The sequence below is a fragment of the Ovis canadensis genome, chromosome 6 (genome assembly GCF_042477335.2).
Source record: "Ovis canadensis isolate MfBH-ARS-UI-01 breed Bighorn chromosome 6, ARS-UI_OviCan_v2, whole genome shotgun sequence".
NCBI classification, from domain to species: domain Eukaryota; kingdom Metazoa; phylum Chordata; class Mammalia; order Artiodactyla; family Bovidae; genus Ovis; species Ovis canadensis.
The window spans coordinates 88,812,593-88,829,171 of NC_091250.1; the positions used below are offsets into that span (position 1 = coordinate 88,812,593).

A 16,579-nucleotide genomic window follows, 5' to 3' on the forward strand; every position below is an offset into this window, starting at 1 on the left:
AACATAATAGGAATGGCTTGACTGTTGACTGATGCCAGTGGTTGGCAGACACAAAGGCTGAATATTGACAGCTGGGGATTGTGATCTGGAGTGTTTACTCACACTCTGCGTTCAGTGCATCTGGCATCTAGCCTAGGAAAATTCAAGGACTAGGATTGATGAATGGAACATCTCTGAGTGGCTTCTCTGTTTAGGCTTTCTCACCTAAGTATACCAGCCTTAGAGTAATAGGGCTTCTTAGTCACAGGTCCAAATGTAAGTATTTCAGCAAACAAGGTGGAATTGGGTTGCTTTTCCTGATCTAAAGCTTCTAAAATTGTGTAACATTGGTTCAACTGTATTCTCTTAGTTATGGGAGATTCAAAAACCCATCTAGAATCAAGGGGAAGAAGCATAGACCAACCTCCCCCACCCTTATATCTTGATGGTAGGAGTGTTAAAATCACTTTGTAAAAGAACATGTAAAATGGAAGATACATGTGGACATCTTTGGAAAATATAGGCTGTCATCCCTGTCCATGTATGAAATGTTGCTGTAATAGACACTGCACCTTAATGTATTGCCCAGCTATTGGAATCCTTTGCTGACTCCTGCCTCTTAGCCTAATCTCTGACTTTGGATCAGAGGACTGTGAGCTAGCTGTTAGTTATTATAATATATTTAGCTGTTAATAAGAGTTACATGAGCTTTCTGGAGAGGATGGAACAGTTATAAATTCCTATGACTATGACTTGTACTGAACCTTTCTCATGAGACCTCTTTGTGAATTGGGAGAATATCTATGTGACATAGACTCATGTGTACGTACATACATACATTATTTCATTATAATTCAAGTAATGATTGAGATTTTACAGAAACGGGGTAAAGCAGTTGTTTTTTATTTAGTATAAATGTGTTTCTGCTACCTCACATGATAGGAGTGAGATGTGAACTAGTAGTATTTATTGCAAGTGAGAATGATTTTTTTTTTTGGTAGATATGCAATATGATGAAGATGATGATGAAATCACCCCAGATTTATGGCAAGAAGCTTGCTGGATTGTAATTAGGTAATGTTTTAGACCAAACTGAAAAAGTTTTAAAAGGCACTGCAAAGCATACAGTGATTTCCTGCTTATTCTTTGCTTGAAAATTAGATGTTTTATGTGAATAGGCTTCATGAGTACTGGCTTGTTATTTAAGTATCTAACTTTAACTTGCAAGGTATTTTGATTTATAGAAAAATTATACAAGAATTCATGTATATACTTCACCTAGATTCTGTAAAGGTTAACATTATGCTTTGTTTTCTTTGCCTTATTCTTTATCTATCTGCGTTTTTTTCTGAAATATTTGAGACTTAGTGACTTACCTAGGAATATTCTTTCATATAGTCATAATCTAAGTTATTAAAATAAGGAAATTAATTAATACAGTAATCTTATTTAACCTAGAGACCTTACCCAGATTTTGCTGGTGTCCCACTAAAGTTGTTTGGAACAAAACAAAAATTTTCTGATCCTGGATCCAACATAAGATCATATATTATATTTAGTTTTCATGACTTATTCTTTTGTCTCCTATAACCTAGGACCGTTCCTTAGTCTTCCTCTTTTTTTTTTTGTTTTTTGGTTCTGAAACCCGCTATCTCTTCAAAGCATCCCATGGCCTCACTTGTTTTTTGACCTTGACATTTTTGAAGAATACAGGCTACTTTTTAGACTGCCCCTCAGTTTGGGTTTGTCTGATGCCCATAGTTGGATGATTACTTTTGGTAACAATGATGTTCTGCTCTCAGTGCATTATATCAGATGGCGTATGTTGCCTGTTTGTTATATTACTGGTGCTGTTAATTTGATTCCTTGATTTTCTCACTGTTTTAAATGGATAAAGTCATAACAGGTTGTATTTCAACCCACACTCCCATCCAAGTCTAAGTGTAATTAAGCTGTTAATAAAACTGAGCAAGAAGCCTTACATATAGGTAAGAGAAATAACTTTTAAGTAGTTAAGTCACTTCTTGCTATGTTAGGATGTAAAGTGCTACAATTCTCCTCTCTTACCAAAGTGACAATTGCTTTATATATAGTAATATGATGATGCCTCAGCCTCTTCCCTTTTGAAGAATACATGCTTCTGGATTCTGCTAGTTGTGTTTGGAGTAAAACTGAAGCTTTGCTGAAGATTGTTTTGTTAAAAATGTATTGAGTTTATGGGATATAAGTATGTATTTGTTTTTCCTATTAAACGTGGACTATAAACTTCATACTGAGACATTTACATCTTCTATGATTTTTAGTATTAAACACCAAGAGACATTTTTACTAGGAAACAGTAACCAGCTAGATGTTTGGAAGGTGCCTGTATTTGGTGATTGCCAGGGAGAAAGAATGTTTTGATCTTAGCCAAAAAAAATAGTTTTCAACTTATGTGGCAGATTGCTGAAGGATTAAATATACTCTGTGACAAGTCCTTGCATTTAACGTTTCTTACAGAATAAAATGTTGTTTGATTTTTACATTTTAATTGATTATAGGTACTTTAACTATGGTGAGATGATGTTTTGTTTTTCCACTATTTGATATCAAGTGATCTTTCCCAGGTATTGTGAATGTGATAATACTTAATATCATAGTGAGTTTAGTAAGATGACTTCTTATACATCAGTCATGGTAGTTATTATTTAGTCACTGTGTCTGACTCTTTTGTGATCCCATGGACTATAGCCTGCCAGGTTCCTTCTGTACATGAGATTTCCCAGGCAAGAATACTGGAGTGGGTTGCCATTTCTTCTCCAGAGTATCTTTTTGATCAAGGGAAGGAACCAACATCTCTTGCATTGGCAGGCGAATTCTTTACAACTGAATCTGGGAATTCAGGGAACCCCATCATAGTAGTAGATACCATAAATAAGAACTATTCAAAATAATAACTATTCATAAATAAGAACTATAGTTTAGGTGTTTAAAGGGTGGCATTCTAATGAGGTACTGTTCTGATGATTTGGGGAAAAGTAGCTATGGTTCAGCTTCCTGGGAGGATGAAACTTGTCCTTAGTTTTTTAAAAGATTTTTAATTGTAAATTGTCCATAAAAACCGTTGTTTACTTTACAGCTAGTGCCTTCCATGTGTCTCTTATATACCAATGGCTGACCCAAATGGTTGTGAGAAATTTCTTTCCTGTTAGCTCACAGTCTCTACTGAAGGAAGTTACCTTCACCATTCTATAAATATTTATTTACTTTTATTTATTTATTTGGCTGTACCAGGTCTTAGTTGTGGCAGGCAGGAATTTTTACTTTGGCCCACGAACTCTTAGTTGTGGCATGTGGGACCTAGTATCCTGATGGGGGATCAAAACTAGCCCCCTGCATTGGGAGCATAGAGTCTTAGCCACTGGACCACCAAGGATGTGTCTGCCTCCATCATTCTTGAAGCTGTACCTTATATACAGGTGATTATTACTCTGTGCTCTGCCATAGAGAACTTCTGATATTGGTAGCCATGGGTGACTGAATCAGGGTGGGACCCAAAGCCAGCCAATCTGTAGGCTGGCCAGCAACCTGTGAGATGATCTCCTGATGTGGAAACGGGAAGCTGATGGGTTGTTGGGCTATGCATGGCGCTCAGAAAGTTGGTGTGAGATGAGGGAGCTAGTTAATAAGCAAAAGGGGCTAGAAGCTAGGTCCAGCTCTGCAGCTCTTCTTGTGTGGTGGTAAGCGGAAAGAGTCTTCTTGCAAATAATAAGTTGTTTCTTTTTGAGCCTCTGTCCTTCATTAGGGCTTTCACTGTTTGATTTTTGTGTCTATACCACTAGCTCTGATCTCTCAACCTTGCTCCATTTTTAATGATCAGTCATTTGCTGAGTATTTTCACTTAAATGACTTTGCCTCATATTACCTTTAACATATACAGAATAGGATAATCTTTAACCTAAAATTGAAATTCTTAACATGCTGTATTTTAGTCATTGACATCATCATCTTTTTTCTTATTAAAATTAAAGTTCTTATTTTTATTTTTTTTTCCCATGCTTTTTTTTTGTTATATAAGTTTCAGGTGTACAGCATTATAGTTCAACATCTGAATATACCACAGAGGGATCAACGCCACAGTCTAGTTATCATCCATCATTTGTATCACCTTACATTTTACCCCCATCACCCATTTCACCTATAAAACTAACCACCTTCTCTCTCTGGTAACCTCTTTTCTGTTCTCTATGTCTGTGAGTTTTTTTTGTTTTGTTTGTCTGTTGTTTTGGGTTTGGGTTTTTTCCCTTTGTTTTTAAGATTCCATGTATGAGTGAAATCATGTGCTATCTGATTTTCTCCTGTTTATTTCTCTTAATGTAATAGTCTCATGGCCCATCCCTGTTAATGTTTTTCTCTTTGACTATACATTTTCTTTAGTTTCAAGAAATGTTTCAAAGAGGTTGGATAAAGTTTATAAGGGATATTTATAAGTTAGGGCTTCCTTATAGTTCTTACGTTGTGTTTTAGTAATTCTACCCACAGGTATAAGTCTCATTTCCACAGACTTAACAATAAGTTCGACAAAGAAAGTGTTCCTAGTCTCATCGCCTTTTTAGATACATGATAGTATTTTATATAGTGATGGGTACAGAGTGATTTCTATTTTATGATTAATATTTGTTGAATTTAATGATAGTGAAAATGGGGAAATATGCTAGAAAACATTAGTGAGTTGTAACTGATTGTAAACTCAAATTTTCCCAGTTCCTATTTTGATGAGAAAGGTTTGGTGAGACAACAGCTGGATTCTTTTGATGAGTTTATTCAGATGTCTGTTCAAAGAATTGTGGAAGATGCTCCACCTATAGACCTACAAGCTGAAGCTCAGCATGCTAGTGGAGAAGTTGAAGAACCGGTAAGATGGTTATTTTAATAAAGTAACATAAATAAGGGTATTGATTTGAAATTTCAGTCCTTTTCTCACCTGGCTTAAAGGTTAAAAAAGAAAGGTGTACTTTCTGTAGTGTACTTACAACAGTTTCTATCAGCTCCTGATTTAGTCTTACTAGTGGAGAGATGCATTTTTGCGAGTAATGCAGAACTGTTAATTCCTATTCAGATAGTAGGTATTTAATAGTCAGGAAGAAGAATCTCAAGAGATATGATGAGCTACTGAGAGAAGCAAGCCAGAAATAGTCGTATTACTTCAGAAAATCCTCCTTTTGTCTTTCCAAGTATAAGTAATTGAAAGAAAAAGTAGGTGAAGAACCTCTGCCTTGATTATTTGTTGCATGAAATACATTGTTATATCAATATAAGAGGTAAGGGGAAATCACCCAAATATATCAGCTCTTCTAATTTTTCTAAATTAGTTTGTAGTCTTTTTTTTTTTAAAACATGTGCATGTTTTCAGCATTGTTAAAATCATAGCAGGGCTATCATTTTAGAATCTAGTTTTGAGTGATTGTAAAGAAGTGTGTATGTAGTCGAAAACAATGACTGTCCCTAGTTTTTTTTTCTTAATTTATTTATTTTTAATTGGAGGATAATCGCTTTACAATGTTGTTGGTTTCTGCCATACAGCAACATAAATCAGCCATAGGTATACATATTTCCCTCCCTCATGAACTTTCTTCCCACCCCAGTTTTTTTTTTTTTTAAGTACTATTTATTGCTGCATGGTTTGGGGGAATCTCAATTTCCCCCACCAGGGATCAAACCTAGGCCATGGCAGCAAAAGCCCAGAATCCTAGCCACTGAGCCACCAGGGAATTCCATGTTCCTAGTTTTTGAGTAGAGAGGCAGCTTGATCGGTCTTGAGGGACAGGGAAAACTAAAAACCAAAATGAGGTAGAAAAGAAGTAGAAGTAGACAGAGGGAAAGATTATTATTTCCTGCCAGATCAGTCCCTCTTTTCCGTAGCTTATCTCATAAGGGCTGGTGTATTATTCTCATTTTAGGTGGAGCTACTTCAGTTCATTTTTATAGGAGCTGCCAATCATACAGAAATAGAGATTGATACAGCTTTTGTATACTACTTTCAGGCTTTCTAAAAGGGCAGCTTCACTGTCAATCCTAAGGGTCTTGTTGAAAATATTCTTCTCAAAGGCCTTTTGCTTCTTGATGCTGGTATAGGTGTCATTGTATGTGGCAAAAATTTGATCTCCTTCATTGTCCAGAATAAGGATGGCTTTGACCAGTATACAGGCAGAGTTCCAAAATCAGCGCTTCCATTTTGCCCTGCGACTGGTGCTGGCATCTTCTGTTATGTTTAATTGAAGAGTTAGGTTTACTTTTTCCCATGTCCTGTTGATTAGTTTAGAACACCTTTCTAATTGTATGAATGTATCTTTTCTTTGTTTTCTGGTAACTTTGTTAACTTAACCTCAGCTAAGGAGAGGGCACATGAAACAGCTGTACAGATCGTTAATGCAAATCCATTTTAGTTGTTTGACATGAGTTCAGAGCATATGAGGAGAAGGCAGTGGCACCCCACTCCAGTACTCTTGCCTGGAAAATCCCATGGATGAAGGAGCCTGGTAGGCTGCAGTCCATGGGATCTTGAAGAGTCGGACACGACTGAGTGACTTCACTTTCACTTTTCACTTTCATGCATTGGAGAAGGAAATGGCAACCCACTCCACTGTTCTTGCCTGGAGAATCCCAGGGACGGGGGAGCCTGGTGTGCTGCTGTCTGTGGGGTCACACAGAGTCGAACACGACTGAAGTGACGTAGGAGCAGAGCATATGATATATGCTTAGTCTTTACAGTCTCTTCTTGTCTTCCACCTTAAGAGAGTGATGAAGTATAAAACCTGATGTCTATAGAATATGGACAGTAACTGTGGAGAGTCACCATTTTAATAAAGTGGATTAACTTTGGCATTTTCTAGAGTAGAGCTGTTTCTACTCAAAATGTTAATGTTGACTAAAACTGAATCATTAAATCTTTTATGGAAAAAATTATTTACTTTTTTCCATGGTTTTTTGTTTCATTTTAGCCAAGATATTTGCTGAAGTTTGAGCAGATTTACCTGTCCAAGCCTACCCATTGGGAAAGAGATGGTGCTCCATCACCAATGATGCCAAATGAGGCCAGATTAAGAAATCTCACGTAAGAAACCATGTTTCTTTTTCAGTAGCTAATTTTGAAATAAAATTCAGAAAATAAAATTTTGGCCAGTTGAGAGTTTTAGCAAATACCTTACTATTAATTTGTGATCTACTTTTATTTTCAAAGGTACTCTGCTCCACTTTATGTTGACATAACAAAAACAGTCATTAAAGAAGGTGAAGAACAACTTCAGACGCAGCATCAGAAAACATTTATAGGAAAAATTCCAATTATGTTGCGTTCAACTTACTGCCTATTGAATGGCTTAACTGATCGTGATCTTTGTGAGTTAAATGAATGCCCCTTGGATCCTGGTGGCTACTTCATTATTAATGGATCAGAAAAGGTATAATGGCATTATTTATAAAAAATAACATCATTAAGCTCATGAAAGTTGAAATTAAAAAATAAACTTTGTGTAATCTGGAAGTAGCAGTTGAATTCTTAGGGAGGTGACAGCGGAATTTATATTAAACCAAAAATTTGTTTAGTTATATATAATATACACTAGAAATTTCATCAGTTTAAACTTAATATGTTTCAGTTAAGTGTTTATGCAAAATGGAATATGTAAAGTTTAAGAATTGTTATTTCAGTGAGCTTGTACAGTCAGATTAAATTAAGATGCAGCTTTCACTGTTCTAATTCAAAGACGTTGTGTATTTTATGGCTATAACTTTTATTGTCCATACAGGTTCTGATTGCTCAAGAGAAAATGGCAACAAACACAGTCTATGTGTTTGCCAAAAAGGATTCCAAATATGCCTACACAGGAGAGTGTAGATCATGTCTGGAGAATTCTTCTCGACCCACCAGCACTATCTGGGTTAGCATGCTGGCAAGAGGAGGACAGGTATGGAATATTACATGATATTGTTTGGGTTTATTCCTTCTGATCTAGTTCTGTAAGTTACCAGGCTGCATGCTTTGTCAAAAAGTTTTTTTGGAACATATTATCAGTGTTGTATGAAAGGCACTTTCAGTTCAGTTCAGTAGCTCAGTGGTGTCCGACTAGTTGTGACCCCATGAATTGCAGCACGCCAGGCCTCCCTGTCCATCACCAACTCCCGGAGTTCACTGAAACTCATGTCCATCGAGTCAGTGATGCTATCCAGTCATCTCATCCTCTGTCGTCCCCTTCTCCTCCTGCCCTCAATCCCTCCCAGCATCAGGGTCTTTGCATGAGGTGGCCAGAGTATTGGAGTTTCAGCTTAAGCATCATTCCTTCCAAAGAACACCCAGGACTGATCTCCTTTAGGATGGACGGGTTGGATCTCCTTGCAGTCCAAGGGACTCTCAAGAGTCTTCTCCAACACCACAGTTGAAAAGCATCAATTCTTCGGTGCTCAGCTTTCTTCACAGTCCAACTCTCACAGCCATACATGACCACTGGAAAAACCACAGCCTTGACTAATGTCTCTGCTTTTGAATATGCTGTCTAGGTTGGTCATAACTTTCCTTCCAAAGAGTAAATGTCTTTTAATTTCATGGCTGCAGTCACCATCTGCAGTGATTTTTGGAGCCCCCCAAAATAAAGTCTGACACTGTTTCCCCATCTATTTGCCATGAAGTGATGGGACCGGATGCCATGATCTTCGTTTTCTGAATGTTGAGCTTTCAGCCAACTTTTTCACTCTCCTCTTTCACTTTCATCAAGAGGCTTTTGAGTTCCTCTTCACTCTATGCCATAAGGGTGGTGTCATCTACATATCTGAGGTTATTGCTATTTCTCCTGGCAATCTTGATTCCAGCTTGTGCTTCCAGTCCAGCATTTCTCATGATGTACTCTGCATATAAGTTAAATAAGCAGGGTGACAATATACAGCCTTGATGTACTGCTTTTCCTATTTGGAACCAGTCTGTTGTTCCATGTCCAGTTCTAACTGTTGCTTCCTGACCTGTATACAGGTTTCTCAAGAGGCAGGTGAGGTGGTCTAGTATTCCCATCTCTTTCAGAATTTTCCACAGTTTATTGTTGACCACAACAGTCAAAGGCTTTGGCATAGTCAATAAAGCAGAAATAGATGTTTTTCTGGAACTCTCTTCCTTTTTCCATGATCCAACTTTGTTATTTATTAATGCTTATTGCTGTGTAACAAATTACTCCAGTAGCAACATTTATCATGTCACAGTTTCTGGATGTAGATTAGCTGGGTCCCAGATCAGTAGGTGTCCAATATGCTACTGGAGAAATAACTCCAGAAAGAAAGAAGGGATGGAGCCGAAGCAAAAACAATACCCAGCTGTGGATGTGACTGGTGATAGAAACAAAGTCCGATGCTGTAAAGAACAACAGTACTTGGATGCAATCTCAAAAACGACAGCATGATCTCTGTTCGTTTCCAAGGCAAACCATTCAGTATCACCGTAATCCAAGTCTGTGCCCCACCCAGTAATGCTGAAGAAGCTGAAGTTGAACGGTTCTGTGAAGACCTACAAGACCTTTTAGAACTAACACCCAAAAAAGATGTCCTTTTCATTATAGGGGACTGGAATGCAAAAGTAGGAAGGCAAGAAACACCTAGAGTAACAGGCAAATTTGGCCTTGGAATACGGAATGAAGCAGGGCAAAGACTAATAGAGTTTTGCCAAGAAAATGCACTGGTCATAGCAAACACCCTCTTCCAACAACACATGAGAAGACTCTACACATGGACATCACCAGATGGTCAACACCGAAATCAGATTGATTATATTCTTTGCAGCCAAAGACGGAGAAGCTCTATGCAGTCAGCAAAAACAAGACCGGGAGCTGACTGTGGCTCAGATCATGAACTCCTTATTGCCAAATTCAGACTTAAGAAGAAAGTAGGGAAAACTGCTAGACCATTTAGGTATGACCTAAATCAAATCCCTTATGATTATACAGTGGAAGTGAGAAATAGATTTAAGGGCCTAGATCTGATAGAGTGCCTGATGAACTATGGAATGAGGTTCGTGACATTGTACAGGAGACAGGGATCAAGACCATCCCCATGGAAAAGAAATGCAAAAAAGCAAAATGGCTGTCTGGGGAGGCCTTACAAATAGCTGTGAAAAGAAGAGAAGCAGAAAGCAAAGAAGAAAAGGAAAGATATAAGCATCTGAATGCAGAGTTCCAAAGAATAGCAAGAAGGAGGACAGCCTTCTTCAGTGATCAATGCAAAGAAATAGAGGAAAACAACAGAATGGGAAAGACTAGAGATCTCTTCAAGAAAATTAGAGATACCAAGGGAACATTTCATGCAAAGATGGGCTTGATAAAGGACAGAAATGGTCTGGATCTAACAGAAGCAGAAGATATTAAGAAGAGGTGGCAAGAATGCACAGAAAAACTATAAAAAAGATCTTCATGACTCAAATAATCATGATGGTGTGATCACTCATCTAGAGCCAGACATCCTGGAATGTGAAGTCAGGTGGGCCTTAGAAAACATCACTACGAACAAAGCTAGTGAAGGTGATGGAATTCCAGTTGAGCTGTTTCAAATCCTGAAAGATGATGCTTTGAAAGTGCTGCACTCAATATGCCAGTGGAAAACTCAGCAGTGGCCACAGGACTGGAAAAGGTCAGTTTTCATTCCAATTCCAAAGAAAGGCAATGCCAAAGAATGTTCGAACTACGGCACAATTGCACTCATCTCACATGCTAGTAAAGTAATGCTCAAAATCCTCCAAGCCAGGCTTCAGCAATACGTGAACCTTGAACTCCCAGATGTTCAAGCTGGTTTTAGAAAAGGCAGAGGAACCAGAGATCAAATTGCCAACATCCACTGGATCATGGAAAAAGCAACAGAGTTCCAGAAAAACATCTATTTCTGCTTTATTGACTATGCCAAAGCCTTTGACTGTGTGGATCACAATACACTGTGGAAAATTATGAAAGAGATGGGGATACCAGACCATCTGACCTGCCTCGTGAGAAATCTGTATGCAGGTCAGGAAGCAACAGTTAGAACTGGACATGGAACAACAGACTGGTTCCAAATAGGAAAAGCAGTACATCAAGGCTGTATATTGTCACCCTGCTTATTTAACTTATATGCAGAGTACATCATGAGAAACGCTGGGCTGGAAGAAACACAAGCTGGAATCAAGATTGCTGGGAGAAATAGCAATAACCTCAGATATGCAGATGACACCACCCTTATGGCAGAAAGTGAAGAGGAACTCAAAAGCCTCTTGATGAAAGTGAAAGAGGAGAGTGAAAAAGTTGGCTGAAAGCTCAACATTCAGAAAATGAAGATCATGGCATCTAGTCCCATCACTTCATGGCAAATAGACGGGGAAACGGTGTCAGCCTTTATTTTTTTTGGCTCCAAAATCACTGCAGATGGTGACTGCAGCCATGAAATTAAAAGACGCTTACTCCTTGGAAGGAAAGTTACGAGCAAGCTAGATAGCATATTCAAAGGAGAGACATAACTTTGCCGACTAAGGTCCGTCTAGTCAAGGCTATGGTTTTTCCTGTGGTCATGTATGGATGTGAGAGTTGGACTCTGAAGAAGACTAAGCGCAGAAGAATTGATGCTTTTGAACTGTGGTGTTGGAGAAGACTCTTGAGAGTCCCTTGGACTGCAAGGAGATCCAACCAGTCCATTCTGAAGGAGATCAGCCCTCGGATTTCTTTGGAGGGAACGATGCTAAAGCTCCAGTACTTTGGCCACCTCATGAGAAGAGTTGACTCACTGGAAAAGACTCTGATGCAGGGAAGGATTGGGGGCAGGAGGAGAAGGGAACGACCGAGGATGAGATGGCTGGATGACATCACGGACTCGATGGACGTGAGTCTGAGTGAACTCTGGGAGTTGGTGATGGACAGGGAGGCCTGGCGTGCTGCAATTCATGGGGTCGCAAAGAGTCGGACACGACTGAGCGCCTGAACTGAACTAACTGGTCACAAGGCTGCCATCAAGGTTTTTGGGCCACAGTCATTGTAAGGCTTATTTTTGTGTGATTGGCAAGATTCAGTTCCTTGCCACGTGGTGCCCCTCCATATAGCCCCTAACAACATGGCAGCTTGTTTGTCAGAGTAATTGAGCAGAGCCATAGAGCATATGAACAAGATGGAAATAGCCGTCTTTTATGCCTTAGCCTTGAAAGCGACATCCTGTCGTTTTTGCCATGTTCGTTTTGTTAGGTGCAATTCAGCACATCCAGTCTCTTCTCCAGGGGAACTGCAGAAGGCAGTAACAGAGGCCGGGATCATTGAGTGCCATCTTAGAAGCCCACCCAACATAGGCATGTTACATATGATAATGTAATCTAACAATAGCATTTCTTGACTATAGCTCTGTGCCAACTATGTTACTTAGGTTACTTGATTTAATTTTCATGGTTCCCCTGGAAATTTGTTGTAACTAATTTCATGTATATTTTTATTTGTTAAAATTTTTAATATAAGTCATGTATGCACATTAAAATGGTTCAGAAAAGTACAAAAAGTAGTCTTCCTTTGACCTCCAGTTTCTTCCTTCAGAAGCAGCTACTTTTGATAATTTCTCATGAGTCCATTCAGAAATAGTCTTAATTCAAAAACAATGTTTGCACCTTGCTGGTATCTTTTAAAAACAAGTTTAGATCAGCAGTTTTTCATTATTTCTGAGATGTGACACTCCATGTATGGATGTAGTGTAATTTATTGAGCCATTCCCTTGTGATGGACAGGGAGGCTTGGCGTGCTGTGGTTCATGGGGTCGCAGAGTCGGACACAACTGAATGACTGAACTGAACTGAACTTGTGATGGATGTTTAGGTTTCCAGTCTTGTGCTCTTATAAACACTTCTGCAGAGAGTAATGTCACTTTGATGTTTTATAAAGAAGAACTTGAACATAGAGGTTTAAGGGCTTCAAGTTGAAAATCCCATGTAGAATAAGTGTTTTAAAGAATTAAAATGGTGGTTTCTCATGACTGGGGGTAGAATGGAGCCCAGCTACAAGTGTTTGAGAAAGATCCTCAGGTGATTGTGATGTGGATTCTTAATTGATAAGTGTTGGCCTGGATTATGGAGGGCAGAAGTAATAGGAACACAGTATATTAGGGAGATTATCATGGAAGCTATGGCCAAAATCAATTAATCAGAGGCAGAGAAAGGAAAATCATCTAGACTTAGTGATAAAGTTTGATATAATATGAGGATGGCTAGAGATCCTATGGTTCTTTCCAGAATTTTCATTTAATCAGTTGAGGAATGGGGCTTGGGGGCCCATATTGTTGTATTTAATTCCCTGGAATATTCTCATGCAAAGCCAGAGCTGAAAATCGCTAAGCAAAAACATAAGGTCTTTGTCTTATAATCATGAATTAAAAGGATAACATTTTAAAGGGAATGAAATGAACAGTTTAGGTTTATGGTCTTTATTTTGTTGACATTTCAATTTACATGTATATTTCTGTATAGTTATTTTTAGGGGATTTTGCTCTTGCTTTTTCTGACTGTGCCATGTGGCTTGCAAGATCTTAGTTCCCTAACCAGCAGTGAAAGGGCTAAGTCCTAACCACTGGACTAGCAGGCAACTCCCTCTATGTAGTGTTTTTAACTTTTTTAAATTCACAGATAGTTGTTCATAGTGATTGTGTCAACTTGGAAGTTGTGGCTTAAAGGTGTAGCCACCTGCCCATTCCCATACTCCGTATACTTTTGCCGTGCTCTGTAATCAAATCTGGCCAAGTGTGGGACACTTGGTATCTCACAACTCTTTGCATCAACCAAGCTTTGTATAATCATTGCCCAGGGCTTCACTGTTTCGCATACTAGTGCCCACAGTAGCTGTTTTATAACAATCTGAAACCTTCCCTCACCTCTCTTAACTTTACAAATTAGGAAATGGAGTTTACTTACTTACTTGCCTTGGGTCTTGAGGCTTGCTGACAAAGAGGCTGAAATTAGTATTCTCAGCCATTGAATTCCCTGTACCTTATTAAGCTCCTCAAATATGTGTGCCCCAAAAGAAGACTAGTCTGTCTGCCTGAAGTGGAAACACTGTGGTTATGAGTATCAATAGCCTATAGGCAGCCATGAAAAAAAAAAAAGATTGTATTGTTCTATCCTGAGGTTCAAGATAAAATAGAGGACTTCCAAGAATTGATTTTTAGACAGAATGTAGTGATGCCAGCAGTACATGGTGTAGGCATTCTTTTAAAATGTTTTGCATATTCTGAAAAAGGTCTATGATGAAAGAGGTGGAATAATTGTTGAAACAACCGAATGGCAGTTGGAGCTGTGAGGATTGTGGATACAGGAAAAAGACCAGGATGAAGATTTAGATATCAGTTATGAAAGTTGTTACTGAACACTCATGAGATGAAGTAAGGTTTCTAAGGAAGGAGGCCTGAAGTAGGAGGAAGACAACAAACAGTTATTAAATGGACCATGATAATGTAGGATTATGAGGCCAAGAGAAGGTAGAGTTTGATAGTAAAGGAAAGAAATTTGATTAAAATTGAGAAACCAGGTCTTTGTATGCCAGTGAAGGCTAGTGACTTATTTCATTTCTGTGTGCAATTGAAGAGAGAAATTGTAAAAGAGAAGCCTATATGAAAGAGACTGTTTTTTAATATTGAATAATCATTCATATTTGGAGATATCTCACCGACCAACTCTCTTTTTCATTCTGTCCTTAGCTTTTTCCCACATTTGCCTGTCTGTTGTCTCTCTTATCTTCCCTTCATCTATTTCTTCCAGACTTCCTAATTTTTTTGGTTGGGGGAAAGGATGAAGGGTAGTCTGTTTATATTCTTTTGCGGTCAGAGTTTCCAGATACAGTCTTGAGGTATTCTAGAGCATCTTGGCAAACAGAGAGTAGAGAATGGAAATTCTCCAGCTCTGAATGACCAGCCTGTCCATCAAATAAGTAAACCTGTTGCAGTGGTGTTTGAAAAGCAGCCATAGGACATTCCTTAGAGTATGAGAGGGATGCTTTTTTTGAAATACATGCAATGGACATTTATATGAAATGGTTCTTATGAAGTTTATATATGGCTCTAATCTCTGTATTCTCATATTCTCATGATTTTTTTTTCCTAGGGTGCAAAGAAGAGTGCTATTGGTCAACGTATTGTGGCAACCCTACCGTATATCAAGCAAGAAGTTCCCATCATTATTGTGTTTAGAGCATTAGGTTTTGTGTCTGACAGAGATATTTTAGAGCATATTATTTATGATTTTGAAGATCCAGAGATGATGGAAATGGTAATGTGCAAGCAAAATGTATTCATAGTGTTTTTCAAGAGATTTGAAGTTACTGACTGTTGTTAATCCTAAAACACAAAAGAAAGCTGCTCTGAAGATCAATTTAGCTGTTGTAAACCCCATTCTGTTTACCGTATAGCAAAAGCCTTCAGCCCTACCTTGACTTCTTTTCCTGACAATGCTATGTAAAATTGACCTGAAAACTAGAGGCAGCCAGAGTCATTGACAGCAGAAAAGAAGAAATAATAATAAGGAAAATCATAAAGGCACACTAGTCTGATGCAGTTTAGTAAGGGGAAAAGAGTTGATATCTTTAAAAAAAAAACAAACTTTTTTTTAAAACATTTCAAAGTTACAGAAAAGTTACAAATAACTCTTATATAGTCTGTGCCTGTATTTAGCAGCTGTTACTTTTGCCACATTTGTTTTAAGATTCTTTTTATCTATATATATACATTGGTTTTTTTTGGATCATTTGAAAGTGAGTTTTAGGCATCATGCCCCTTTATTCCTAAATACTTCAGTGTATATTTCATAAGAATCAGGATATTTACTCACATAATCATAGTGCAGTTTTTAAAATTGGTATTTTGGTGTTGTATATACTGTTAACCTGGAGCTCTTACTCAAGTTTTTGCCAAAGATATTGATAATGTCCTTAATGGCATTTTTTTTCCTGGTTCAAAATCCAGTCAATCATCTGTTACATGTTGTTTTTAATGTTTGCTTAATGTCTTTTAATCTTCCCCTGTCTCTTTCTGTTGTTTCATAACACTGAAGTTTTTGGAGCGGGTAGGCCATTTATTTTATAGAATATCCTTCAACTTGGATTTTTCTGATATTTCCTCATGATTAGATTCAATTTACGCCATTTCTTGGCAGGACAAATCTAGAGATCATAATGTGTGCTTCCCAGGTCATCACATCAGGAGTCACGTGATGTCATTTTGTCCCATCATTGGAAAAGTTAATTTCACAGTGGCAGCTGTTAGGTTCCTCCACTGTAAAGTTACTGCTTTTATGGGAAGGTTTGTTGAGTCTAGATAAATACGCATTTCCTCGTCAATCATCCTTGTCTAAGGAGTACTTGATATTCTTAAAGTTGTCCTGAATTATCCAAAGTCTTTAAGACTACAGAGAAATAAAGTAAAATATAGTCTAAACATTGGTCACAAAGTTAGAAAGTGAAGTATATTTTCGTTACTAGAGTATTTATTGATATGATTACATGACAAAATGGATTCTGTTTAGATTTTACTTTAGGCTTTTGGCAGTAGTTATGCTTTTTTTCCCCTTAATACTTAAAGATAATTATTTAGATAGTTAAAAGAAAGG

The 16,579-nt window shown here is 37.9% G+C and overlaps 1 protein-coding gene across 3 annotated transcripts in view; it reads left to right on the forward strand.

The window, feature by feature from the left end:
• POLR2B (RNA polymerase II subunit B) overlaps positions 1 to 16,579 on the forward strand; it is a 48,044-nt gene that overhangs the window by 4,025 nt on the left and 27,440 nt on the right. For all 3 annotated transcript variants that reach the window (XM_069594197.1, XM_069594196.1, XM_069594195.1), the window contains exons 3-8: positions 981 to 1,053; positions 4,723 to 4,873; positions 6,960 to 7,072; positions 7,199 to 7,418; positions 7,767 to 7,925; positions 15,080 to 15,244. In XM_069594197.1, coding sequence (XP_069450298.1) covers positions 981 to 1,053; positions 4,723 to 4,873; positions 6,960 to 7,072; positions 7,199 to 7,418; positions 7,767 to 7,925; positions 15,080 to 15,244 — 881 coding nt within the window. The remainder of the gene's footprint in view (positions 1 to 980; positions 1,054 to 4,722; positions 4,874 to 6,959; positions 7,073 to 7,198; positions 7,419 to 7,766; positions 7,926 to 15,079; positions 15,245 to 16,579) is intronic.